Source organism: Acanthopagrus latus, chromosome 11 (assembly GCF_904848185.1).
Source record: "Acanthopagrus latus isolate v.2019 chromosome 11, fAcaLat1.1, whole genome shotgun sequence".
In the NCBI taxonomy this organism is placed as follows: domain Eukaryota; kingdom Metazoa; phylum Chordata; class Actinopteri; order Spariformes; family Sparidae; genus Acanthopagrus; species Acanthopagrus latus.
Genome location: NC_051049.1, coordinates 4,004,369 through 4,032,359, shown reverse-complemented (window position 1 = coordinate 4,032,359; position 27,991 = coordinate 4,004,369). Strand labels below are relative to the sequence as shown.

Genomic DNA, 27,991 nt, shown 5'->3' with positions numbered 1-27,991 from the left:
AATGTTTGAGTATTTGATTGGGATGGTAATGCGCATTTATTTATTTTTTTAAATGCACCAACTTTAATCTAATTTTAACAGAAAGATCTGAGGGGCATCGTCACCCTGACACAAAGGTGTAGTGAGGTGATGTCACATGTTCCTCTCTGAGAATGAGGCTCCACCAGCAGAGGGCGCCTTTATCACCTAACCTTCCCATTATCACAAAAAAAAAAACCAACAAAAAAAAAAAACCCAAAGTGTTTGTTTTTGAAAGGTAGCCTTAAATATTTCGAGGTCAGGAACGGCACCTGAAGGCACCTTGGAGGGCACGGCCTCCCTGCTCACTCGCACTGCGCATGCGCCACAGCTTCCGGGCTGTGACAGCTTGTCCGATCCTTGTCTGCTCGGCGAACCGTGTGTTAGAGGGAGGCGAACAGCGTGCAGCAGTGATGTCAACAACATCGGTCAGTGGGTCAGCCCTTTTATTAACATAGGCTGCGTTTTCTAATTACCGAGCCTCATACTAACAGACAGTTAATTCAGATTAAGTCGTACAGGTCTGTTGCTCCACCGGGCTTTGAGGTTTATAAGGTTCAAGGAGGGAAATAACTACTAACGGTCGCTCGTGTTAGCTAGCGTTAGCATGCTAGCTGCCAGGAGGAAAAAAAAAAAACGAGAGTAGTAATTTTTTTTTTTTTAGCTTGCGACAGAAACCAGCAGAGAGAGGGCAAATACATGTGTTAGCACAGGTCCGTGTGTGTGAAGGCGGAAGAGTGTGTTTTTATTTCGGACGAAGGCTCCTTCTGAATGAATTAAACTCACCACGACACGGAGATAAACTGGTTGTTCTGGGTGATGTTATCAGAGGTGTGTTCTCCTGGAAGCAAAGCGGAAGCAGGTCAGGTTTGATTGGAGCTGGTAATAGAACATGAGCTAACATCGGGCTAGTAATGATAATAAGGTTAAAACATCATGTTTTTCGGGTTATAGTAAATCTGTGTCGGGCTGTGACCTGTCATCTGTTCCCATTCGCCCCTTTGAAATTGGTCAAACAGCGCCCCTCTGGGCTGCAGTGCTGGTAAACAGGTCAAGTGACCCAGGGGAGCCAGGTGGCATCATGTGAATCTCAGCACTATGTAACAGTGTAAAACAGGAATAGTTTACTGATTTAAAAGCAGTGTTAGCAGGCATGTTTGTCACAGCTGTGCAGTGTATAGACAGCCTGTCTCTGCATGTTGCCCCTGACTTTATTCTTGTCCTCTTCTCTCTGCTTATCAATCCCCCAGGCTGAGCTCTCCGTCTCGTCCCTGCCCTGGAGACAGTAACGCACCATGATCACCACCGAGGCTGCGAGAGAGTTCCAGGCCAAAGAGCGGAAGTACAAGGAGCAGCTGAAGAGATGCTTATCATCGGCGCTGTCTGCAGACCTGAGCGGGTAAGACGTGTGACGTGTGTGTGTGTGTGTGTGCTGAAACTGCAAAGGCTGACTTTGGAAACGTCAATAACAGGAAAGATCTGCGTCTTTAAGTTCTCACGCTGCAGTCAAGGCAATACAAGCCTTTCCAAACTGCAGAAACTCACAGATTTATGATCTTTTTATTGCCGCTGCTCCCTCTCTTATGTATTCTGAGGGGTTTGCCATGACGCAGTCAGAAATAGTGAACCGGTACAAAAGAACCTGCCCTCAGATTATTCAGCATCAGTGTTTGCATATAAAACAAGTTTAACAATGTTTTGACAAAAAGAAAATCCAACATCATGGACTGCTTCTAAGCTTTTAAAGGGGCACTCTGGCAATTGAATTATTTATGTTCACAAACAGTAGTACCCATCTCACAAAGCAGTTTACTCTAGCAAGCTTCTCAAAGAAACTGGAGGTGTGGACATTGAAACTTCAGCGTTTAGGGAACAAACTTCAGCATTCAGGCAGCAGGGAGGGTCTAATGATTCAGCTGCAGTGTAGGAATTGTGTGATTCAGCATTTTAAGATCTTGATCAATAGTTGGTTTGAAAGTTAAGATACGTTGTCCTCTGCTGCTTTGATTTTAACCAGTATTTTTGAAAGCATTTTTCTTAATTGAAAAGCAAGCACTAAATTACTCCTAATTGTATCTCAAAGTCTTCCTCAGATGTATATTCTTCAGTTGTCATGGAAATTGACATCTTTTGGTTACTTTCACTACAATTTTTATATTCAAACCTCCACAGAGATAGACTGCTAGACTTCCAAACTCAAGCTATGCCACAAAATACATCCTTTGATTAACAGAGTTTAACATTTGTGTCCTTTATTATATGTATACCGGAGTTGTTCCCTGTATGAAAGGATCAGTGGATATTGACTGTTCAGCTGAATGAATTTCTCTGATAACTGGACGCTCACGTGGATTTGAGCAGTTCATTGGGGTTTTTAGACACGAGTTTCTTTATTGCACGAGTGATTCATCAGATCGGGGCGCTTCTCATCAGCGCGTTACATTAACGGACACAGCACCAACATTCGAACACATACCGCCCGATTGGCCTTGAGCTGACTGATTTCTGGGTCACCCAGATCAGTCATGGAGGCAGGACGTGAACTGATGATGGGGATGAAGAAATGGACCGCCTCAGGACTGTGCTTGTGTTATTCTGAAGTGGGAAAGTAGGCCAAAAGATTAATCTTTGAGTCTCATAGATTGTAAAGTGTGCTTAGGGGGGCCTTTGCCATTTGTCTATTTTCTATATTGGGCTTTTTAATGGATGTTTAATGTGAACGTTTTACCAACATGTCTCTAATTCTAAGTTTGTTTTGTCTAGTCTACACCACTGATTCACAGAGATGTTTTTTTTTCCTTTCATCAGTTATTAAAGAGACATTTTGAGGGGACTGCTCCTGATTAAGAGTCGTCATGTACCTCCACAGGTTGCTGCAGGAGGAGCTGGAGGCTGATGTTACTCTGTACGCCGCCTCCGGCTCACTCCGAGCACACAGAGCCATTCTGCTGGCCAGAGCTCCTTCTGTTCTTCGGGGACAGGCGCACAGCGACCCCGCCATCATCCATGTGCCTCAGTATGAGCTGTCTGGGCTCAAAGACTTCCTCAGGTAGGCAGTGGGCTCAAGTGATTGTTAATTTGATAATTATTACATGCATTTGTCTATTATATACATATACAATCTATGTTTGCCCCTTTTTAAAGAAAGCTTAAGTAAAGTGGAGTTCATTCTGGCAGAGGATGTGCAGGGAGTGTTACAGTTTCACAGTCTGTCTGCCAGAGGGCGCCAAGCACACCGTCTTTAATCTGGAGGATTTGCTGCTGTTTGCATGTTTGTGAAGCACTGCAAATGCTGCAGCTGTTAAATAATACATCGCCTATCATGTTTTCATATTAGTAGTGAGACACACGAATCCAGAAAAACAGCGTTTACAATCGCCTGCTGTAAGTTTGTAGTGCAGCAGTGAGTGTGTTTTTCATCACGACTCTGCAGTGCGCAGAAAAGTCTTTGATCCGCCGATTTGAGTCTTGTGTCTCATTAGCAATTTATAATTAGGACAAGAAGAAAGAGTCTTCCTTGTTTTGGTTACACTTCGATGAAGCCTAAAAGTCTCTTTAAAGCTTCTTTTACTCATTAAAAGTGCAACACTGCTGAGTTTAGGGATCCAGGTGAGATCCATTGTTTAGCACAGCTTCTTACATGTGAGTATTTCAGCCCTTTTTTTCTGTTAGGGATGTAAATTAAATAGAAAAGTTAAAGTTATGGGAATAAGACATTTGAAACATTTAAGACATGACAGTTTTCAGTAATCTGCTCCAAGGAAACAGTTTGTTAGTATCCAAAGGTAGGCAGTAAATATGGATGCCCAGCTCTTCCAAGGCTGTCTCCCACTGCAGATGTTGTGGGCATGACTGACTGGGAGGAGACGCAGGACCCACCGGAGGAGACATTTCATCCCTCAGCTGCGTTTTGTAGATCCTGCCTGTCATTTCTTGTCTGCTCACCCAAAACTCTAAACTTTTTCCAATTCATGTCACTATTCTCTCGAGAACCTTGAAAGATCCTATAGTTCTGCTCCATAGATTTTTATTCTATAAGTTTGTCTTTTTCTGGGAAAAATTTAACAAATTTGTGATTTTTTTTGTGTATATGTTCTTCACCATATTCATATTTATCACTGGGTTAGTTTGAATTTTGGATTTAACATCCCGAGAAGCCCTCAGAATGATTTGAAACATATTTTTAATATAAATACTTGTAGAATGTTTTGACAGTGATCAAATTAATAAAATTGAATATTTCTTTACCTGTACTTACTTCAGACCTCACTAAATCTTGTGTCGGAGCTTTTTAAGGTATTTTGACAGCATGTTTCCCAAGAAGGATTAACTTAAACTCCTCTAATTAGAAAGTGTTGATATCCAATAACCTGACACACCAGATGGTTTTGTCTCAGAGAACCATCTGGTAAAGCGTCACTAGAAAGAATACTTGGCGGGTGATTGGATGAACCATCTGTCTGTCAGCATCCATCACAGGCTTCTTTCGACCAATCAGATCAACAGTAGGAGAGCATGATCACCGGTGGAGGCAGTTGACGAATCAAACTCTCGCTGAAACAGTCAAAAGTAGAGTGAAAACATCTTTACCAGCAAGAAAAGCCTTCAGTGCTGTTCTTTGCTCGTCTTTTTATAAAATATACTCACTAGTTCTGATATAACTGATGCTAACGCTGCAACATCTTGAGGAACCGCATTAGTTTTCAAACAAACAGTCGGTTCTCTGGCAGGCTGTAACATCTAAATCAAGCCTGAGCTGCTGTCTCTGGCTCCCAGTAGTTCTTCAGAGGACATTGATTTGTTCAGCCACTACATGTTGGAGAGCTGGAAGCCTGGCAATATGGATTTGCAAGATCACTTGATCATGGGATCTTCAAGGCACCACGAATTTAATAGAAGTTTCCACGTGAATCTTTTCTAGAAAAATCCATGACATGAACTGGGAGAACTTAGGTGAGTTGATGTTAAATGAATCCCGCTGCAGGATGTGGAGGAAGCTGCTGGAGGGTAGGAGAGGATGTTTAGGATGCTCAGCTTATGATTTTCGGTACGATGGACAGATGTATGAACAGTGAGCAGGAACACACTCGACAAAACTAGCAAGGGTACTGCAACGTGTTTCAAAAGTACGTTTTTAAAATGAGTAAAAACACAAAACCCTGCAGAGCTCAGGTTGTGTTTGGCCACTGTGTACCGGAGTCACAGTGCATCAAATGAGATTTCAATTCAAATATGTGTGAAAGGCCTTGTTTTAATTAACCTTTCAAGTTTCCCCCCTGCAGGCGAGTGTACACAGCAGACCAGAGCATGCGCTCATCTAAAATAATCCCAGACATGGAGGGCTCGCTGCCAGAAAGTACTCTGTCTGTTCCCGACCCGTCAGGCCTGACCCGTTCCACTGACTCAGGTAAACAGATGAAGGGTTTATTCTAGGTTATGTGTCCATTCACTTGCACCCATCCCTCCCCTTTCTTCACATCATGTTATCTGAGCCATAATCCACTTAAGAGCTAATCTCATTTGCATCCATGTTAGTCGTTACTGCTAATTTGCAGCACGACGATGCTGTGGGTTATGCACAGTTTAGCTGTCCTTCAACATTTCCTTTCACTGTTTAAAAGTATTTTTAGCAAAGTGGTTTAATTATAGCTACCTGTGCTTCACCTTTATGTGTCTCGCACACTTAAAGCCGCTCTTCATCACTCACTCCCTCCTGTTCTTCCTCCTCATCCATCTTAACCTCTCTCCAGATGCTGTTCTTGAGCCAGCCTCGGGACTCGGAGCTGATTTGCTGGGTCTGTATCAAAGGGGAGAGCAGTGTGACATCACCATCCAAGTTGCTGAGCAGGTCTTCTCCTGCCACAGGTATAAACATTTATGTCGACCCTTCAACCCCCTTAATCATACTTCTGGTATCCAGGCGCAGCATCTGTTTTTTTTTGTGTGTGTCATTAAAGGTGGCATACCTGATGAGAGCATGTCTGCTTCCGTACATCACTGCCACATTTACCAGATGTAAAAAAAAATTAAAAAAAAAAAAACTCCAGAGGTCGCACATCTGCTCTTGACTCCTGCCGGTGGTGGGTGGTCGTTCGGTGATGCAGAGGTAGTAGTAGCAGCTGGTAACCATGGAGACAGATTTCTCCCGGCTCCTGCTCAGGGGAGCAGCAGCCAGCGAGGGCTAGCCGCTCTGCGCCAGACAGCAGCTAACAGCACGGCCCCACGCCCATACCGTATACTTTAATGTTTATACGTCTCCTGAGATACAGTAAATTCAACATTAACTTACATCACAGTTTCATGTGTCCCGAGAGGCATAAAGCACAGAGCCCGTCTTCCTCAAACAGTCACACTTTTCATGAAACTGATTTTAAATGATGGATGGAAAACAGCATAAAACCACTCATGGGGACAGATTTAAAGACAAATCGAGTATTTTGAATCCTTAAACAAGAATTTACGAGTTGTCCAGACCTGTAAAATCTGTCTCTCTCCACAGAGGGAAAAAAAAACTTGTTTGACTTTAAATATGTTCCCTGGAATAAGATAAATAAAAGAAACAAAAATGTATCTAACTCAAGATTATTATACAGTTCAACATATTTTCAACACCATGCCTTATACATCAACTGAGGCAGTTTAGGATTTTATTGACATGTCTATGGCAACATTGAAGTAGTCTCCATAATGTCACAAGTTTCAGAGGAGACATTGTGAAACTCAGTGTGGGGGCTCTTGGCAGTCACTGAGTAGAATTTGTTCCACACAACTTACAACTTGAAAATTTCCCACCTCCTACAAGAAAGCGTACTATCGAGCACCACTGCACGTCAGAATTCTTACTCAGAGTATTTAGACACATATCCAAGTATAAAAGTGATAAAAAAAAAAAAAAATCTATAAAGGTTTCTGTTACCTTGCATCGTCTTTCCTGCTCTGGCTGCACCGCTGAGGGTTCACACTCGCCAAAGAGACAAAAAACTTGCCAGGAGACATCATTTTTATTATGGTCAGCAGTTTGAACACTACCTGCCACTGGAAGCAGCCATGCCCTTAATTATTCATAACTTTAAGCCTTAATAGGATTTAAATGAGTGAGTTATATAGAATATAACCCTTACCGTCGTCCCGGACAAGGAAAGTCGCTATAGAGACCAAAACGGCTGTAAAAAAGTTTACTTCTGCTTTAAAAGTTTCAGCATGCATCATCAGGCAGGGCAGCCCAACCCTTCATTAAGACTTTGCAATGTATTTACAGAAAATGCTGGCATTATTCGACATTTTCCATCCCATGAAATCACAAAACAAAACCAACCGTGCGTCACTGCCTCTGCTTTCCCTCCTCTGTCCGTGGGTTTTAGCCTCAAGCATATTAGTTCCTACCGAAGCCTTTGAAAAAAACAGATTATATAGTTTCATTTTTTTATCCCCTTATAACAGCAGGGCACTGTCATTTTCAGCAGTGGGAGGAAGGGAGGTAGCAGTGCATTTTTTGGGGACTATTTTCAGCTGCAGATTAATACAGTTGGCATGCTGGTGAGTATTTCTGGCAGCAGGATGTGGGATATGAAACTACAGTATGTGTTCAAAGTAATAGTTTTCACAGTGCAGCTGATCACTGATGTGTTTTTCATCTCTTTTGGATGACAGTGGAGCTCTGTGGCACAGAGGAAGAAGATATATCAGGTTGTGTAACACTCATTACATGTTGGTAGGATCAGCTCACTATTGGTTTTGGTTTTGGTTTCATGAGCTTTGGAATATCACCAGCCTTATCGTTATAGTCGAGCTAATTAAGTGCTATAAACACCTCAGCAGCAGCATATTTCCATATCAGTGACAGACCATTTGTGATAAGCCATGGAGAATATAAACACCCTCTCCAGAGAAAACAGAACACACACTGTAATTTTCTGTCCTCTGGCATGTCACTTCAAAGCCACTTAAAAACACACACGGGCCCACCACATGACATTTGAAATATTAAAAGGCTGGGTGGATCTGACATGCAACTGCCTGCTTTTATTGGGTTTCTAGGGCAATCCTGTGCGCGAGGTCCCAGTACTTCCGAGCCATGCTGAGCGGGAGCTGGATGGAGAGCTCCAGACAGTGCATTACTCTGCAAGGGTAAGACCGGTGCATCAGCGTCACCTCGCAGCAGGTCACCGGGATCAATAACACACCTCCATTCCTGGACGAACAACTCCACATTTCATTTCTGTAACAGTAACGACCGCACATGCTGCATCAATTATTCATGTGGTGCAACGGAGGTGGCTCTGTACAGGATGGGGTTTCACTCACAATCCCATGTTTCAACTTGACACACCCAAACACACACACAAAGCCACCACCCACTGCCAGTGGAATCTCAAATGGCTCGCTCAGATTTCCACCAAACAAGGTTGTGATGTTTCCTATGTAAGGCACATAAATGTCTCTTCACCCACTGGCTGCTGAAGAGCCTGCACCACCACCCCCACGCCTTCCCTACCACCCGCAGTCTCCGTTCAGAGCAGCAGAGGCGGATGAAGCCCTTTTTTCTTTTTCCTCCGGGGGTTAGACGTGCCACTCGCCTCAGCATCACTGATCAGAGGGTAACGGGGGAAGACGCGGCTGTCATCATGGAGAGCGGCTGCGTTGATGCGGCGTTTGGGGGGGGGGGGGGACCTGTGAAGTAGCCCTCAGGCTGCAGTCACGTGGGCTGAGTGCTGCATGATGTACAGAGTGTGTTTACACCATTCTCAGTCTTTTGTTTTATTCCTGGAAAAAAATGTGCAGCACAGACAGAAAAGAAAATTCCTCGACTCATGTAGAGAGCAGTAGACTGTACTAGGGGACATTTGGCTTGTAAACAGATTGTCGTATTAACCATTGCAGCTTAAGGCCAGATGAGATGGAGATCTTGCTCCAGTTCATGTACGGCGCCATTGTGGATCTGCCAGCTGGAGCCAGTTCCAGGTACTGTGTGTGTGTGTGTGTGTGAACAGACGAAAATCCAAAATTAGAATACAGGGCCCAGAAAACAAACTGACCTGTATTTGATGTCCCCTGTCCCACAGTCAGGTGGTGCTGGCAGCAGACATGTTGGGTTTGGAGGGGCTGAAAGACGTGGTGGAGATGGTTCTGACCAGAGACTACTGCCGCTTCTTCCCCAAGGTCAGCTACTGTGTACGAAAGGAAAACTAGTGAATACCTTGATGGATGTTTGTACAAGATTATTACCTTCCTATATGTACTGTGAGTGTGTCAGGAAGTTTCACACATGTAGCATGTTTTATCTTTTAATTATATTGACTCTAGGGCTGCACAAATATGACTGAACATCAAGTCATTTTCAATATTCACACATTCATTATACCGTCACCTTTGAAATGATGAATTTAACATCTTTCAGCTTCATATTGCTCTCTGTCCATGAATGTATAAAACTCCTTTCTCCCTCTTTGCAGCAAAAATGTGCTCAGCTAAACGCAAGCATAAATCAAAATAGACTTATGACTTGGACATATGCCAGCGTAGCATGCAACAGATGAAAAGATTTAATCCCGTCTGTAAACAATGAAGATTACATTACACTTGCATGTGTTGCGTGCACTGAAGAATCCATTGAGTGTACGTGCAACTGAGATTATGAAGCAGCACAAGGTTAATCCCCGTCATCTTATTTTTCTGTGATTGTCACTACAATTGTTTTCACAAGTCATTCAGTCATGTCAAGCCACAGAATCGGTTTTCAGCATTAATACAGAACATTTAGGGCTGAATGAACTCTTAAATGTACTTTAAAAGACTTCCCGTTTGATTTGCGGGAATCCACTCAGAATGTGAAATATTGAAAGAACTACACCAGCAAACTTCCTACATAATTAGTTAACAAAAACTGGCTTCCATCACATCCTATTAATTATTTTTCATTCTACAACCTACCACCTCACCAGTACTGTTCTGAGAATTAACACTTTAATCCCTCTTTGCTTGAATGCCAATGTAGACCGGACTAACAGTATTTTTTAAGTTAGCTTTTTTAAAATCCACATGAATTACTCTGTGCCAGGCAATGAGGCCAAAAATTATTGGCAAGATCTGTTTGAAATAGCCAATAAATTGTCTCCATTTGCACCATTCAAACACAATATTGTATGAAAGATGGTTCTTATTTTGCAGAAGCTCCTCATCTGCCATGCCGATAGATATAACTCGGGTTATAAGTTCTGGAACAGAGAAACTAGAACTACACTAAATGACTCCAAAACACAGTAAAGACTCTCACACGAAACTGAACTGAAACCGAGTGGTAAAGAACATAAATAAAATATTTTGTTTATTTCAAGGGGGCGCCCAAGGCAATGGTAGGGAAGACACTTCAGTGTGTTCCCCTGTAAGTCCACACCAACAGTGATTCAGCTGTACGTGGAGTATCGCAGCTGAAACACTAAGAACAAATCCCATGTTTGTTCCTTTGGCTTCACACTTGTTGATTTTGTTTGGTGCTGCATACTCGGTGTCAATAATAGTGTTGTTTCACTCCTCTCAACACCTTTTTTCATTCCCATTTTACTTTGTGCTAGTTACTTAGCTGCTCTAAATCACAGAGCCATCTTTTCTACCATTACTGTATAAATATAAATACACCCTTTTTCTTTTTTTCCCCCCTGCTGTGTTAGCAGCCGATTGATGGGGTTCAGAGAACGGTTCTCGAGTGTCTGTCCCTCACACACGCTGTGGGCCTTCAAAATCTCCACATGCTGTGCAAGAGGTGAGTCTCGGATGTGTTTTTCTACAAATGTGTTACAGCTCGGGGTCGTCAAAAATATTACATCACTACGGTTTAATTAATGGTCGTAAAAAAATTTAATTGCTGTCAAACTTGACCGTGAAATGAATTATTAATGCAGTTTGAACACACATTTCTACCTGTCGCTGTTCTGCCGCCGCGTGTTTCATCTGCATCTTGTTGCTAGGTAACCAGCATGTGGGTTCATACTTCTGTCTTATTAAGTAGCCTGGGGTCTGATAGCTGTGTAAAGCAATTTGCTTTAATAGGCTTCAAAACAGCACTTAAATGTGAATAATGTGATCAATATTTACTATCTGTTTCATTAATTACACTTCAGGCACATTTCCTGACTGTTTTCATTGCTTTAACTTAAACACTTGCATGCTTCCCTGTGCACTTTATTTACTTTTAATCTGTAATCTTTATATTGTCGTGTCTGCGTATTTATACTCCTGTAGGTTATAGGTCGCTTCGCCGTCTTTTCACTTGTCGTGCATATTATGGTTTGACGTCTCCTGTTATCTGATAATGCTGCAAGCTAACTACGCTCTGGCACACTGCGGTGAGCGAGCGAAACGTGTGTGTGAATGTAGGTCAGGAGGATAGGATGTGTCGAGTGAGTCTGTGAGCTGGCTCTGATTTGATGTGGTGTGTGGGTGTGTGGGGACGCGGCCTCACCGTGTTGTCTCCTCTGAGTCTGATGAGTCATGCGAGTGTGACGGCGGGCCGAGCTGCGCCGCTGTGTGCAGCAGTGCGTTACTGACCTTCTCATCCTCGCACGTTCTGCTGTTCCCTCAAGCAGAACTCTGCCGACGGCTGCTCAAAGCCTCAGAGCCTCCTCTGGGTTACACTGCAGAAACATACACTGTAAAAGACCTCCACGAAGTTTGTGAAATTAACCCCGACACTGAACTTTTTTTTTTTTTTTTTTTTAGAATGACCTAAAAGCAAGTCGTCTCCAGTGACTCTTGGATGTGTGTTTTCAGATGGGTTGCTGATCATTATGTGAAGACGTGGTGTGAGAGAAACTTTTCTCTCCTGTCGCCTGAGCTCCACAGAGCCTGTCTGACAGCTGTAACTGACACCATGGTGAGTTCCTCCCTCAGGGTCATCAGCTCTACTGTATTCATGTAATTGCACAAATATCATCAACCCGTTCTGCAGTGGGTTTTTTTTTCCACAGGAAGGGAAGTCAAACATGATCTAATCAAAGATGACCTTTATTAAATTCTCAGTTATTAAAGACAGGCTAATTTAGAATATGATTGTGGATGCAGACAGATGGGGAGTGATCCAGCTTGTAATTGATAATTGAATCTAGAGTCTGTCTCTCATCACTGCAAAGGAGGTGGTGCGCATTCTGTTAGCAAAGAAGACAGATGTACTATTGTTCACTCTTGGCAAGTCTTGAGAATCAGAGCTGGCCAAGAAGCCTTACACAACTTGGGGAGTCCCTCCGCTGATCAATAGGTCCCGGGCAGCAATGAAAGAATGCTTTGTGTGTGGGATTGTGTTCATTTGACTTTATTTTGTATTCTCACCTAGAGAGTTTCTTTAGCTCATAGATGTTTCCACTCAGACTGTGCAGAACGCCGTTACCACGCTCTGTGGCACTGAGCAGTTGATTGGCAGCCTCCCAGAAGTCAAGTGGGCCCAACAGGTGAGGAGTCTCGCCACAGAGCTGCAGGAGGAGAGCCTCAGTGTCATCGTCCAGAATCTGCCCAAAGTCATCCGCACTCAGGCCTTCCAGGACCTGCGCAGGGTAAGCTTGAGTGTCGCCAAGCTAACACCGTCTCCTTTACTGTGCTGCCTTGGGAAACATTTAGCAGACGTTTCTGTGGTTTCTCAGTATCTGTTACTGCATGCTGTTACAGAGGGAAGAGTTTACCAGAGAGCCAACGTTGCTGAAGAAGCTCTGCTCAGCCATCAGAGAAGGTGTGACTGTGGACAACTGCTGTGATCTTTTCGCTGCCGTGTACCTTCTGTGTGGAGATGACATGGAGGACGACCCTCTGCTGGAGCTGGAAAGACAGAAACAAGAGGAGGTGAGATGAAGCAGATTCTTTGTACTGAACCATTTGTCTTTTTGAGAGCAGACAGTGACCATTAACACTAATCTGTTTAGTGCGGTTTCCCATTCAGTCCTGTTCATTAAGGCTAGTGGGAATATAGTCAAACCAGAATACCAACAAAAACAACCACACTACTGCCTGACTGCCTGAAAAAGTGAGCAAACTCAGTTACGGTTTTATTTATTTCTAACTTGATTAACATGATTTTGGATGAAGTTTGGATAAACTCTGTGTTCGTGGCCACATTGTGTTTTTTAAAGTGCTGGCAGAGCGTTTGGGAGCAGCAGGTTGTGCTGTGAGAAAAAAAAAACAAATGCTGCACGCTGGTTTTGACTGACATCTGTTAACGCTATGGTAACAGAGGGCGGATCATATAAGCACAGCACTCACTAGAAAAACTTGGCGTCCAGACAGTCTGCCCGCCTCAAATGGACTTTTCTGTCTCGATTTATGTTATGATGTCTGATAAAGCTCAGTATAGACGGTCACAGCCGAACAAGCTTCCTCTGCATTTTCTTGGTTACCAGGGTGACGGGTGCAGAGTACCTCCCCAAACGGGTACGCGATTGGTTGACTGAACAAGAGTGGCGGTGATAAGCTTAGCACCTTTCTAAACATTTGGGAGATTTTCAAGTAGAGGTGCTCAAGGGCAGCCACACAGTGCTCTGAAAAAAAGAGACTGGGCCCAGCGCTTTTTCCTGAGGCAGTGTTATGTAGACATGGGCCCAAACTCCAACTGTCTCATTTAATCATAGACTGAAGAGAAACCTCTCGGAGAAACTAGCCTCACCTGTCGTGCTTCATTATCAGGTACCTCTGAATGTTTTTTTTGAGACTGGATACCCACTGCACACAAGGAGCTTTCCACTCTAATATAGATGGTTTGGTTTATTTATTTTGTCTCACTGTTGAGGCATCTGTAGAACAAGATATCACACGACATCATATTTTTAACCTTATAATATTGGCTTTATGCGCTAACACGACTTTGGCCTTACTGTCTGCCAATTTGTGTCTCTTATCAATCTGTCTTGTAAATGAATTATTGTAATTTAATTTGGACGAATCTTCTAAGGTCTATCTTGTGAATGTCAGTTATCAGTGGACAGGGATACAGAATTTGAAATTGGTGTTTGCTTAAGAAAATATTGGTGGTATACATGAAATGAAGCTTTTCTAAGATGTGCATGAATCAACTTCCTGCCCCTGGCTACATTTAACGGGCCCTCGTAGAGATTTCTCGCGTATAAACAAAAGTAACGTTGACATTCAGTGGTCAAGCCTTCACACAGACAGATGTGACAGATAAACAACGCTAATATTTGTGATACTCGCATCAAAGCAGTTCACAACATCAGTGACATGAATTTCATTGCATTGCTCCAGTGTGTGAATCTGCAACACTGGTATGTTGTTAAAGTGACTCATTGTGTTGTGATGTGATGTTTGTTTCACACATTTCACACACGATTGGTTGATGCATTCATTTGCAGTGTGAAAGCTCAGAAAAATCAACATCGCTCTGAAAAAAAAAAAAAAAAAATGATGTAACTTGTTCGCTACGTAAAATTAACTTTTTGTGTGGAAGTACTCAGGACCACAACAAATGTTTGGACCAAAAAAAAAAAAAAAAAAATATTGACGCATAAATACATTTTACATACTAAACGCTGTAGTGTTTAAAGGCTTCCACCCACCAAACCTCACTGTGTGTATCTTTGAGGTCTAACAAATGTAAGGAATTATTGTTGTTCCTTTCCCGAGCCAGTTCATCGCTCCCTGATTTTCCCTGTGGTTTTACTGTTGCTGCTGCTGTCTCAAACACAGCATTAGCAGTACGGCTACAGCTAGCAGACTGGCTACTGTCCAAAGCAAAGAACAGCCACAAGAATCCCAATTTGACCTAGAAACCCCGATCTCATTGCTCTGACAAGGCTGAGGAAAACACCTGGTTGTATTGATACATAAGCAGGAGGTTTTACTTACTGAACTAGTGGAGACATCGTTAGTTTTAAGCCACCGTGGGTCCCAGTGGTAAAGGGAAACACAATACTGACACGCTTTCCATTGAGTGAATGCCCATCGGCTCACTCGTGTTTTAAATCGGTTTCTGTCATTCTCCCTCTTTTCCTTCTTTGTCTCCTCAGTCAGTGGATTTCTTTTTGTTTTGCAGTGTAGACTTTCCACAGTTATTCCAGTTGTTCATTAAATGGGGAGAACGACCCCGGAAAACAGTGTTTCTTCCTGTGTTGTTTGCAGACCTGCTGATGCTTTCCTTTGCGCTGTAATGCCGCCTTCATTATTGTGGGAAACATCCGTCCTACTATAGTTAACCTGTCAATATGTGGCCATTATACTGCAATCAGTATATTCTTCAGAATGATAAAGAGAATGAAAAAGTTGTCTCATGTGAGATGAGAAGTATTCAAATTCTACATCGTTTACTTTCATGTTAGCAGCTAGCGGTCTTCTTCTCCTCCTTCGCTGGTGCATTGCAGCATATAAATCAGTGATAAAGTGTAAAAGCATTGGCAGGAACCTGAGTGCATGTGCGTCCTTGTGCACATGCAGGGAGCTACTAAGAAAAACTGCCACACAGGGCTGCTAGAGGTCAAAAACTCCACAGGTCACCTTTAAAAACACACGACAGAGATGAAACAGCCCCACCCTCCCCCTGTAGCCAGTGAGTTACACAAATATCATCCCTCCCGTCCCAATTTCCATCAAAATTTGACCTTTTAACAGAGCAAATTACCGTATCTAAATGCCAGAATGAATCATTTCTCCAACAACCAACTCCATTATTCACCGTGGATGTCTTTAGATACGTGTAGACAAAAAGGCATAAGGTATAACATTTAAATTGCGCAGTTGAAGTCTTGAACTGTAAGCTGTGTCGGTGAAGAGGTGCAGAGATTACAGAGTGACAAGGCGTATTGTGTGAGCAGGGCAGGTTAAGCTCGTGAGATGACTTCCAGGCGAAAGTGACCCTGGCTGCACAAGTTAAAGCGCATAACCCCTGTAAATACGGTACAGTATGGCAGAATGGATTAGGGCGAGGGAGACTGTGACATGTGCCAGCGGCCTTCGCTAATCTGGCTGTGTGTGTGGCGAGTGCAGAGGAGGAGGTAGAGATAGCTCCTCCCCACCTTCCAGCCCTGTTTTTATAATCAGGCGTGGAAACAGGAGTATGGGCATCAGCCGCTGACATCACTGATTTCACTCAAGGGAGCTCGAGTGGATTCTGCAACGGAGACTGAGGGGGGAGGGAGGGACAGAGAAAGGGAGGAGGGAGGGGTATTTGTTGCCATGGCGAAAGGTTCTTCAAGCAGCTGCTGATTCGCCTGTGCTGTAGCGCACCCCTTTTCCATTCTTCTCCACTCCCTCTCTCTCCAGCCGTTCAGACGAGAGATTTGTACGCTACGCGGTCGGCTGTGGACGTTCCTGCTCCAGAGCTTCTACGCAGTCCGCCACACGCAGGGATGGGAGACCCTGTCTTCCAAACACAGAGAGAGGATACTAGCAGGTAAGGAAGGATATCCTTGTTTTTAATCCCACACAGGATATTCGTGCTGCGGCGTGTGTGTGTGTGTGGATGTTTTTTTTTGGTTTTTTTTCCTCTCTAACCCAGTCTGGCGCTGAAGCAGTGGCTCTGCATCATTACAGATGAACTGAAGCCCTTGGAGCATATGCTGTTGGTTGATTTAACATTTAATCACTTCTTTCTACGCAGCTGCTTGACCACTTCTAACACATTTATTGTTTGACTGGAGACTATTGTTGTTGTGAATCTTTGCTTTATGTGAGCTACCTATTTAACTGTCCTGGGCTGATGAGTGGACGCTAACATGGTAAATGCACCAGACACGCCATGCTTGTTTGAACGGGTGGGAGTGAAAGGCAGGATTCCCGTCTTTGTGGCTCTGCACATGATTAGAAGCCTCCACAAATACATAAAAAAACATCTTGTTTTCTCACTGCTGACCTAGTAATGTGTTGAAATGCACTGCATGAATAATTGATCTGGCTGGTATCAGCGTGTGCCTATTACTGGTACATTTCTTGCCAGTGTAATCGGATTCCACATCTCACATGCAAACATTACACATGTTCTTTAGCGAATTGAGTAAAATTCAACTCATTTGGCTTTTGATTAGATTAGATAAATCAAGAGGGTCTGACACTGTTTTTTATGGAAAGTATAGAAATAGCTGTGCTTTGTTTGGACAGTCCTTGCCAGACATGGCGGACTGATCGATTCATTGATTGAATGTTTGCAAATGGTCAAGCAACCAAAGGGTAAACACAGGGTGTGGGAAGGAGAATTTGTGAATGAAAAGAATTGCTCCTCTAGCTCACATAATGATGGTCTTTAGTGGCGTGTTGATAAAAAAATGGTGCAGCCCTTTTCGTCTGTGTTATTCTTAGATTTGAGTCTGTTTAGCTGGCAAAATACTAACTGGTTCTTTCTTGATTTTGTCTACCTTGTTTTGACAGATGCTATTGATAAAGGCGACAATCGAAGACTTGGTAAAAAGCCTGTATTCACTAGTTCACAGGTAAAATCATCTAAAGATGCATTTAAAGTTGTATTTGTGTTTCAGAGAGAGGAAGAGACTGAAGTTTTATTTATCAATCAGAGCGCTGACTCTGAATTATCTGATGATGTGAACTTATGATGCTGTTTTTAGCTCAGAGAAATCCATGTTAGTTTGTGTAATCCCTGACAGTGATTATAGTTTGTGGCCCTCGGATGTCATATGTCATAAATGCCCCACCCTCACAGCTAAGAGATATGGTATGAAATGAGCAGCAGGGCCTCTCTAAGCAGATGTATAGCTGAGATAAGCTCAGCTGAAGTGATCCAGACTGTGCATTGCCAAGATGTTAGGCATGAGTGGTTAAGAGCAGTGGAGCTCCCGCAGATCTCTCAGGAGTAGATTGATGCAATCCAAACAGGAACTTTCCTCTACTCTCTAGGCTTTCTCTGAACCTGGAAGACACGGCTCACTGCAGTAATTGTTCCACTGACACGGAGAGGCAATTATGAGTTCCCAGTTTGATTAGTTGCAAAAGTTTGCAAAAGTAGAACAAGGAAGAAGCTCAGTTTCTTCCTCTCATCTTCATGTGCTGAAGGCCTTAAAGTAATAAATCAGATCAAATTAAACAATGTAAGAATAAATGCAACAGGAGGATTTTGATTGACTGATCAGCAGAGGTGCAGAGTCGAGTCAGTCTCAAGTCATGAATTAGATGACTTGACAAAATGAAGAAGGATTTGCGACCTAAACACAAGCGACTCGTGACATTTTAACTTGAATACTTGATCTTAACCCCTGCGTGTCCCACACATCAATTTATTTCCCTTCATTTCCTGAATCAACTAACTTTAACACTATTCATTCCCAGCAAGTCAGCACTTTATTCCCTATATTCACTTTATTTGAATATATTCAAGCTGCAGGGGAAAACCATGAAGAACTTTATGTTAAAGCTCCTGTTATAGATTATAAATTATACCAAGTTTTATCAGGTTTGCATCTGTGGGCTGTGCAGCAAGAAGTGGATTGCAGTATGCAAAACTTGCAGGTCAAATTTAACACATGGCAAAACATTTGGTGAAGAACACATTATGAAATGCATATTTTATGATATTGGACTTGAGACTTGCTTGAGACTTTTAATGACTTCAGTGATTTGGTTCCTCCTTTGCTGATTAGACCATATAAAGAAGAGACTGTGTAGGTGGTGAGGAGAACAGCATCTTCTCTAGTGCCATGTTCCAGGGGCTTGTGCTAATCTGCACTAATGTTATTCAGTTTCCTATGGCTGCCCTCTGGTTATTTGTTGATTAATCCGAGCCTACAGTTCCATGACTAATGAGTCTGTTTTTTTTCCCGTAGTCGAGGGCCATAAGATGCCCTTCATCTGCACCTGAGAGTCCTCCTGTGCACAGGACCCACAGGGTGTCTGAAAACACTACATCTTCCTCCCGTAGTGCCGCATCAGCCATGAAGTCTGATGGACTGGGCACAGCTAACAAACAGGGAGACGGCCACACGTCTAAGGCGAAGAGTGTGAAGAAACCAGGAGACCGAAGTGTAGCAACAAAAGCAAAGACTGCATCAGCTGGCACACCAGTTGTTAATGGCACAGGAGCTGCAGGGGCCAGGCGAGATGTAGCCAGCGCCAATGGCCCCAGAAGCTCTCATGGAGCTAAAGAGCAGGAAAAGAAGCCAAACCCAGGTGCACGGCCTAAAACGTCTCCCCCGAGCTGCACATCTACGAGCCAGACAACGGTAATGAAGGCTCAGAAGAGTTCGGCAGGGAGGGCTGACAGCACTGCTGGCACCACCCATGCTCAGCCCAGCGCTTCACCCACATCAGGCAGCGCCTCGCCAGAGAACAGTGCCAGCAGCCCTCGCAACGACACTCACTCCATCCCAGGTTTACGCTCTTTATTGACTTCTTTACATTTAATCATTGTGACTGACACCAATTACAAGGTAGGACATCACTGTAGCCAAGCCAGCTCCAGGCGTAGTGTTGTAGCTGGAATATGAACGAACCCGCAGACTAATTAGTATGATGAATATTGTGCTGTGGCCGAGAGGGATTTTTGGAAGGCAAGGGCAGTGTCATGTATGAATGTTGATTCATCAGGAAACAAAGCACATGAGGCTGTCCTTGGCAGCCTGCTGGGATCAGTGTACAAACTTACGGCAGAGGTCAAAGCCCTGTACAGCTGTCACACAGGGGGGTGTGACTGATCACTTTGAGCCTTTGTGGTGAGGGTGGGTTAAGGGCGGCGGGTAATCCCGATTGATATTACTATCCTCGGCTGAAGTGGGCCTCAGCTGTCTGCCCTGCTGGTTCTGGCGCAGCATGTGTCCCTGCACCCCACCCTGAAAGTGACGTCTGTGATGTGAGCTCACACAGCATCAGCACACTACCCCACCCTAATATGTGTCCTTGCTCCTCTGAAGATTATTTGGTTCATTTTTGAGAAAAATGGAGGGTTATATGTAAAAGACAGACAGTGTTGTCATGTTTTTTGTGCTCAAAACTGTCTGCTCTGACAAACTTTTGTGCATGTGGCTCATTGTCTGCTTTTTTTTTTAGGTGCAAAGCCCAAACACCAGACTAAGCCGGTGAACAAATCCCCACTGACAAAACCTCAGAAATCAGACACAACAAAGACGAGCAGGTGAGCTTTACACTTATCATTACGGTGCTTATCCGTGTGCTTTCTCATCCGTTCTGTCTATTCACTGAATTGCTTGGTGTGACATTTAAAGGTCTAATTGATGTCCTCGTGTACTGCTTGATATCTGAAAAAATAAATAAATAAATGTAACTCAAGTGAAGGTTTGGGAGATTTTCTTTCACAATCTTTCAAGCTCTGGTCAACATTTTCTGCACATAAGCCAGGATGAATGTAAGTGTAATTTACAACTGTATAAAATAAAAGACGCATTTGAGAAAATTCTAATTTTCTAGATGGATGAACTCCGTTTTACCCACCACTCGGACTTTGTCTGGCATTTCACAAGTTAAGTAGTTTCTATGTCAGTTTTACATATTCCCAAGTACAAAAGGGCAGTGGAAAATGTAGCATTGAAATTAAACTTTTTAGTTGCTAAGTACTTGAGATACATCACAAGGACATAAACGATTTAGTGAGTCAGAGAGACATTAAGAGAAACCAACTCTTGAAGTATGAGCAGTAATTGATAAGGTCATGGTCTAAGGTTGGTGGAGATGCATTAAACAGCTCTCGATCCACGCACATGCAGCTCAACTCTTCTGGTGATTATGCAGAAAGTTTGAAGTTAATAGCTTTTGTGGTATTTCTGTTAAGGTAATTGAAAATTGTCCCCCCCCCCCCCAAAAAAAAAAAAAAAAAAAAGATGAGGGAAAAAAGACAATGAACATGTCCATAGGAGTGATGGCGGCCATCCAGGAATTTGGATTTGAACTTGTCCAACACCCGCACTGTTCACTTGATTTGACACCCTTAGACAGCTTCCTCTTCCCCCAAGATGAAGGAGGAGCTCAGTGCTCACCATTTTGACAGTGAGGGAGACATTATCGCTGCTGCAGAGATCTTTCTGGTGGTCTAAGATGCCAACTTCTATAAAGAAGGGATCTGTGTGCCTCAAAACATGGATTAAGTGTGTAAATGTAGGAGGGGATTATGTCGCAAAATAAAATGGAAGGTTTTTTGCTTCCTTCTACTTTAGGCCATGAACTTATAAACCACCCCTCGTTTAGTTTAAACACATTTGTTATCTGGACAGAATGAAAAAAATGCCACCTGTCATCTACACTGAAATGAGCATTTTAAAATTCTCAAGCAAGAACAAATGAACTGAACGTGTCAGGTTACACTGTAGCCTGAACAGCTGCAATTTGAACCTGAACTGAGTCTAAACAAGTTGCTTGCCCAGACTGAGATGCAATATGAGCTTAATGCCAATGCATTCAGCCCCCATTAGCTTAAATCACTTATGGCCTCGGAAACAAAACAACAAACATACTTTAGACTGCGTGCTCAGTTATGTCAGCGGAGGCCTAATAAGATGGATGTTGCAGCACAGTATCACCTTGTTGTCTTTTTTAGGCCACATGTGGCTGTCGGGAGGATAAAAGCAGCTGTGTTGTGTTTTCTGACAAGCCTTATTATCTGTTCTTCAAAGGTGTTAAAAATATCCGTTTTACAGTCAGCAGCATCCAAACTCCATCTGTCCTGGAAGCACATTAATATTTAATAGTCTCCCTGGAAAGCAACCATACAAGTTTGCCAATAAATAGCTGATGGCCTGATAAAACACATCTTGGTTGCATCTTTGAATTGGCGTCTTTTGCAGACAAACAGATGGTATAGTTAAAAGTTTATCTATGTAGTTTCCAGATGTCACGATTCTGGATTTTGGTCATATCAGCTGTGTAACTCACTAAAAAACAAAGATGGGAGCAGGTAACATTGACCTCTAACCTGACCTGAAATCTAACCTGAAATCATGTGACAAAATTCATTACTTACAAGTATTTTTTTGTACAATCTGACCTGTAATATCATCAACTATCGTGATTTAAGTTAGGTTCTTAAAAACTGCAGCGGGGTAAGATCACTCTGAGATCTGTTCTTTTGTTCCTGATGTTAGATTTTATTAAAAAACCAGGGTGGAACATCCTTCACAAGGACACAAGGAGCAACTTAAAATTCTTTGGCATTGATAATCAGCTCATGTCTCAGAAGCTTGACCTTGACTAAATGGGAGAAAAGCCTTTGCTGCCCTCTGCTGGTGTGAAGTTTTAATTCATGATCTACTCTCTCTGTAGCTCTTCTCATAAATATCTTTCGGTGATGATGTGAGTAAGGGGTATTGGTTGATCGGGACATTGTGGTTAAAGCATTTGTGGTCACTTTGATTCTTTTATGGTTTCCACAGTCCTACTAATAAGTCAAGCCTGAGAGAAAGTGGCAAAGTGAAGACTGGTGCAGCAGAGAAATCATCTGCCGGAGCAGCGAGAGCAGACACTAAGGGGCGAGGCACGCCAGACCACCACGGTGAGCTGTTTAAAGTCAGATGGATTCAAATGTCTGTCAGTTTACCATAGCAATGAATTAATGCTGTGTTCTGTCTTTTGTTAAAGTCTCCAAGCATGGCCCCTCCATGAAAAAGCCAGCTTCCCCCAGGAAGGAAGACAGCAAAGACGGATTGAAATCCTCAGCAGCAGAGAAAGCTGCAGGTGAAGTGTCTAAAAAGAAGATCACAAAACCTGTTTCAGCTGCTGGAGCCTCGGCTAAATCCAGTGCTAAACCAGCAAAAGCTTCTTCGGCCCCCTCCAAGCAATCTTCTGTAGTTGCTGCCAAGTCTGGATCAAAGCCGAAAAGTACAACTGAATTATCGATGGAGAAAGCTTCTCCAAAGTCTGGAGGCACTTCCAAAACCTCAGCTGCTGTTGCTGCCTCCAAGAAACCTGGAACCAAAGGAAAGGAGGCAGTGAGTGGTAAAAGTGTAGATAGTAAGTCTGAGCTTGCTCCAGCTGAAAATGTGCAGAAAGATAGTACAGAGGCTGCGCTTTCTGATCGTCCTGCAGCGCACACACAGCCAACAAGCCAGGGCGGGGGGGATCCTCTGACTCGACAAGTGGAATCAAGCCTGAAGCAGAAGACTGAAATACAGTCAGAAAATATCACGGGTGCAGGCGATGAGTACAGTGTTACACCAACAGCTAACAACATCCCCCAGATAAAGGCTGCCAGTGCAGGCACCGGCAAACAGTCTTCAAGCGCTGGCATCCCTGCTCACACCCCAAATTCACCGAGAGACACTGAACGCCCCATAGACACCCCCTGCAGCGTGGGAAGTACCGACACTCCCTTAGAAGACTCCTGGAGTGGCACCCACCACCAGGTCAGCCCGGAGTCTGAGACTGGCAGCACACACACCACCTCCTCTGACGACATCAAGCCGCGCTCAGAGGACTACGACGCGGGAGGCTCGCAAGACGACGACTGCTCCAACGACAGAGGCGTTTCCAAATGCGGCACCATGCGTTGCCATGACTTCTTGGGTCGTAGTAGCAGTGACACAAGCACCCCAGAGGAGTTGAAGATGTACGAAGGTGGAGCGGGTTTGAGGGTGGAGGTACGGCTGCGTGGGCGAGAAGCGGAGACCACCAGCGAGGAGGAGGGAGTAAGACAGCGTCCTCGCTCCTGGCTGCAAAGAGAGGAGGTTCCTGTGGAGGAGGAGCACTCGGAGGTGGAGGCCACGGTGACTGTAAAGAGCGTGCCCGACCACCAGCTCTTCTCCTCAGAGGAGGAGGAGGAAGATGAAGATGAGGAGGCGACTGAGGATGAGAGGTCTGAGGTTGAGGTGATTCCAGGTCAGGCTCCTCCACCAACTGAAGCCTCTCCGCATTATCAGGGAATTGTCAACCTCGCTTTTGATGACGACGTTCCGGACCAGGACAACGAGCAGCCCGACTACCAGTCGTCTTCTAACTTCCGCCGCTCGGTGTTGCTCTCTGTCGATGAGTGTGAGGAGTTGGGCTCAGAGGAGGGAGGCGTCCAAACTCCACCTCAGCAGCCCGACGACGCTGTGACTCCCTGTGATGTTTTCGAGTCTGACTCAACAGTTACCAGTGACCAACAGAACCACCTGCCGTGCCATCTTGAAAACGAAGGTGTGAAGCACAAACAACACGGCGAGGAACAGGAAGGGAAATCCTCCGTGTTCCTTACGGAGATCGAGGATCCTGTGCGGGAGGAGAGTAATCACATCCAGGAGGATGGAGTGAAGTCGAGCAGTCCTCTCCTTGATGCTGACACGAGAGACCTCCCTCCCCAGGAGCGCCCATGCCACCTGGATCTGCGGCACACTGAACAATACAACGGAGGGCCGCGCAAAAATCCCTCCGAAAGCAAGAAAGCTGATTTACATCTAGACTTAAATGATCCTCAGCTGACAGGGGACTCTCCTGTACATGCTGCACAGTCTCCAGCAGGTAATGTATGATCTACGGACTCTTCCTAGACCCCAAATCTGAACCCATCTCTTTTCCCTAGACTCCATCAGTGAAGCTGTAGTCTGTCCCTGCAAGAGTTTCATTCCCTTTTGCTCTGATCCTTAGACCTTACCCACATCCAGCATATACCTATCCCTCTTTCAGAATAAAAGGATATCATTGATCATACTAGTTTAATAACTAGTTATAAATAAAGTTCAAATTCAAATAAATCAGTGGGGATCATATTTTCATAGCTCAAAGCTTTCTCTCATTTCAACCCATTGATGTGTAGCTGTTGTGAATTTGAATTTGCAACGTTCATATCCTTTTAAAGATGGAGATCGGTCTCATCGTAACAGATAACCTAAACTTCAAAACAACTGAACTACCTTTAGTCAGAGGCATTAGGCCTTGGTAACTCAGTTTACACAAAAAAGGGAAAAGCAGTGTACTCTTCACTAAGACTGATCGTACAATTGTATTTGTCAAAAAGAATCTGCCTTGTGACAAGGCCTGTGACATAGATATACAGTATAAATGCACTTTTATGTACATAAAGATAAGATTTTTTGATTATTTTTGTCATTTCTTTTATGCAGTGGAACAGTCGTTGGCCTTTTTAAGCCATAAATAATTTGACATATTTGAAGGTGCAATGTGTAGCACTCTAACATCAACACATCATTGCCAAATTAATTGTGGTTTGTTGGTATAAATACTGTTACGGTTACAGAACATTCTTGAGAGGGTGTCACGTCATGCCACCGAGAGTGACATTTATAAAAGCTTAAGCTTTCTTAAAATTCAGACTACATTTCCCATAAATGCGCCTTGTCTCAGAAGATGTGTCTCCTGGTTCCTTCTTTTCTTTAGCGTTATTGTAAAGGATAAACATGTTTGGCTTTTCCTCCGCTACACCCACGGCGGTTTGAGAAACACAAGCTTCTGGCTCTTTAAGCTCTTCCTCTAGTGGCACACAGCACAAACAAATCTGTAGACTGTGGTGCAACGAGTGTATCATCGCGGCGCTGCTCGGCTTCTCAGCGATGGTCTGTTTGTCTCCAGTAATTACACGAACATCGCATAATTAATTTCAAAGGGTTTGTTGATTTTAAATGCTATACGTCGCACCTTTAAAATTTGTGTTCAGGTAAAATTAAAAAGCGAGTACTGATTTTTTTCCAAACTTGTTGTAGAGTGAAGCCACTGCTTCTCAGAAAAGTGTGTTATACTGGGAAACTTTTCCCGTGCATCTCCTTGCTGTTTAATTTTTCTTCGAGAATGTACCTCTTCCTGAGTTTGTTTTGTCTTTGTTTTTGCACTGCACATATGCATGCCACTATTTATATTTATTTGTCATCCCTATACCATGCATCATTTTTTTTTTCTGTTATGCATTACCTTGTCATGCCCAGTAGACCTGTGTCCAAATAGTCTTTAAGAAGATTGTTTTGTTGTCTATAAGCTTTTGTTCGGTAGGTTTGTGTAGTGTCAGTAGCCTCCTCTGTAAAGTATGTGATGTGTCTTTAGAGCAGCTGCCATGTCTCTCTTTTTTCACTATCATATTCACAAAAAAGAAATCCTGCTGCACCATTACTGAAGGTCTGTCCCGATGCAAACGTGTAAATCATTCAGTTCCTTCCATCTTTTTACCTTTTCTGAAATTGTTGAAAATAGAAAAACACAAAGAATGTCTAAAAAAAAAAAAGAAGAAGAAAAACTGGGTGGTGTTCCATCTTTTGTGCTGCTAAGCAAAGCTTGCATTTTAGTTTTTTTTGTGACAGTATTTAAAGTCTGTTCATGAGGTCTGCTCGTTCAAAAGACCTGCACGTAAATCTCAAAACATATCACTGTTACTTCCTGACAAAATGCAGAGTTCACTGGTGCTGGCAATGCATGGCTTACTTTGTTTGAACAGGTGGATAAAGAGATGCATTCAGAAAAGCATTCCTCTGTGCATTACCTTTAAGGCAACTGTTTCCCCTTGAGGTCCATATCTGAAGTAATGGGAGATGTTTGAAGGATTACATTTAAAATTGGTACCGCCGTCTAACCGACCATAACGTGACCAACAACGTCACCGCTTCCACGCGCTTCTGTCCTCACCCATCTTCACTATGGTACATCTTGTAAAGGACACAGTTGCATTAAGGGTAAACTTTCAGTAATCGGTGTTTTGTTGTAGCAGGCAGTTAAAAGAAAAAAAGAAAAAAAAAAAGGACGATTGTGGAGGAGAATGCCCGTTTGTCATTTTGCAGTATTGTCAATTGTTTTTAGGGGAGAATGGTTGTGACAGATTGGATCAAAGCTGCAAACATGACCGCCGGCCATCCAAAGCCCTCTCTCCCATTTACGAGATGGATGTGGGAGAAGCCTTTGAGCACTGCTCGGACAAGGACAGGAAAGTTAAACTGAAGGCAGAGGAAGAGAAGCAGAGAAGGGACGATGACAAGAGCAGTGAGTTTGCAGAGCGGGACTGGAGCCTGCTCAGGCAGCTCCTCTCAGACCACGAGTCCAATCTGGGCGTCATTAACCCCGTGCCTGAGGAGCTCAACCTGGCCCAGTACCTTATCAAGCAGACGCTGTCCTTGTCACGTGACTGCCTGGACTCAAACAGCTTCCTGTCCCCGGAGAAGGAGACCTTCAAACGCTGGGCGGAGCTCATCTCGCCCATGGAGGACTCCTCCACCAGCATCACGGTGACCAGCTTCTCCCCCGAAGATGCTGCGTCTCCACAGGGGGAGTGGACCATCGTGGAACTGGAAACACATCACTGACTGCACAGAGGAGAGCCTGCCGGACAGTTGACGCCTTCTCTTTGAACTTTGAACGTCTTAACATCAAGTTTGTCTTAATTTATCATTATTTATAAAGAATTATTCTGTCTCTCGCTTTTTGACATCTGTTCCCTTCTAGACTCTGCAGAACTGTGGACTTTGCAGCAGCTTGTTGCCATTCCCCGTCACGCCCTCTGGAGTGTTTCTGGACACGGACGGGCTCGTATGCATGCTGATATTTTTGTATGTTTGACTGTTCAAATCGATGTTGCTTCAAAGCTCTGGAAAAAAATAGAGTAATGAAAAAAAAATCATTTCTTTCTCATGGCAGTCTTCTGATAATATGGTCGACTGGAGTTTCTTAAAGAAAAATAATATTGGCCGACTGGCTTGCATTTAATGTCATATTGAAAATAAAGATTTGTGTTTCTGAAAAATGAAAAGTTTTCCTCACTGTTAACTGATTATGTGGTGCACATGGAAATATTGTCTCGTATTTTTTATTCCTTCTCTCTTTTTTAAATTTTAATTTTACACCTCAACATTTTTACGCAGCACACAGCAGACATTTTACTTGTCAGGCTGAAAGAAAGGCCAGATTTTTAATAAACTACCAAGACTTTTACATAACTTACAACTATGTCTGACCTATAGAGCACATAATTTAATGGTGTAAAAACAATGCTGCTTTTAGTTTTTTTCTCTGCTTAGTTTATTAAGATTCCCATTTGGAAAAGAACCATTTTAAATACAGTAGGGGGAAAAAAATGCACTTATTTTATTTTAGAAGTTGGTTTTTGGTTTGATTTGTTAAAGGGCTGCCA

The 27,991-nt window shown here is 43.4% G+C and overlaps 1 protein-coding gene and 1 long non-coding RNA gene across 7 annotated transcripts; one reads left to right on the top strand and one right to left on the bottom strand.

Moving 5' to 3' along the window:
• Positions 1 to 335: 335 nt before the first annotated feature.
• btbd8 (BTB domain containing 8) lies at positions 336 to 27,991 on the top strand. Of its 5 annotated transcripts, none has more exons than XM_037113900.1 (19): positions 336 to 446; positions 1,269 to 1,417; positions 2,888 to 3,067; positions 5,301 to 5,425; positions 5,769 to 5,883; positions 8,056 to 8,145; positions 8,899 to 8,979; positions 9,081 to 9,177; positions 10,689 to 10,777; positions 11,785 to 11,887; positions 12,378 to 12,560; positions 12,673 to 12,843; positions 16,267 to 16,396; positions 17,368 to 17,429; positions 18,774 to 19,317; positions 19,993 to 20,077; positions 22,326 to 22,444; positions 22,531 to 24,387; positions 26,668 to 27,991. In XM_037113900.1, the coding sequence occupies exons 2-19, from the start codon at positions 1,314 to 1,316 to the stop codon at positions 27,165 to 27,167; spliced, it is 4,635 nt and encodes a 1,544-aa protein (XP_036969795.1). In that variant the 5' UTR covers positions 336 to 446; positions 1,269 to 1,313; the 3' UTR covers positions 27,168 to 27,991. The 5 variants fall into 5 exon arrangements, with proteins under 5 accessions (XP_036969795.1, XP_036969793.1, XP_036969794.1 ...); XM_037113898.1 differs by having other exon boundaries at positions 12,357 to 12,560; XM_037113899.1 differs by having other exon boundaries at positions 10,686 to 10,777.
• Positions 8,147 to 12,469, bottom strand: LOC119028219. Of its 2 annotated transcripts, XR_005077629.1 has the most exons (4): positions 12,340 to 12,469; positions 11,477 to 11,648; positions 9,054 to 9,185; positions 8,147 to 8,781 (listed from the first exon to the last, which is right to left on the bottom strand). It is a non-coding gene; the product is annotated as an uncharacterized LOC119028219 (long non-coding RNA). The 2 variants fall into 2 exon arrangements; XR_005077630.1 differs by lacking the exons at positions 11,477 to 11,648; positions 12,340 to 12,469 and adding an exon at positions 10,928 to 11,470.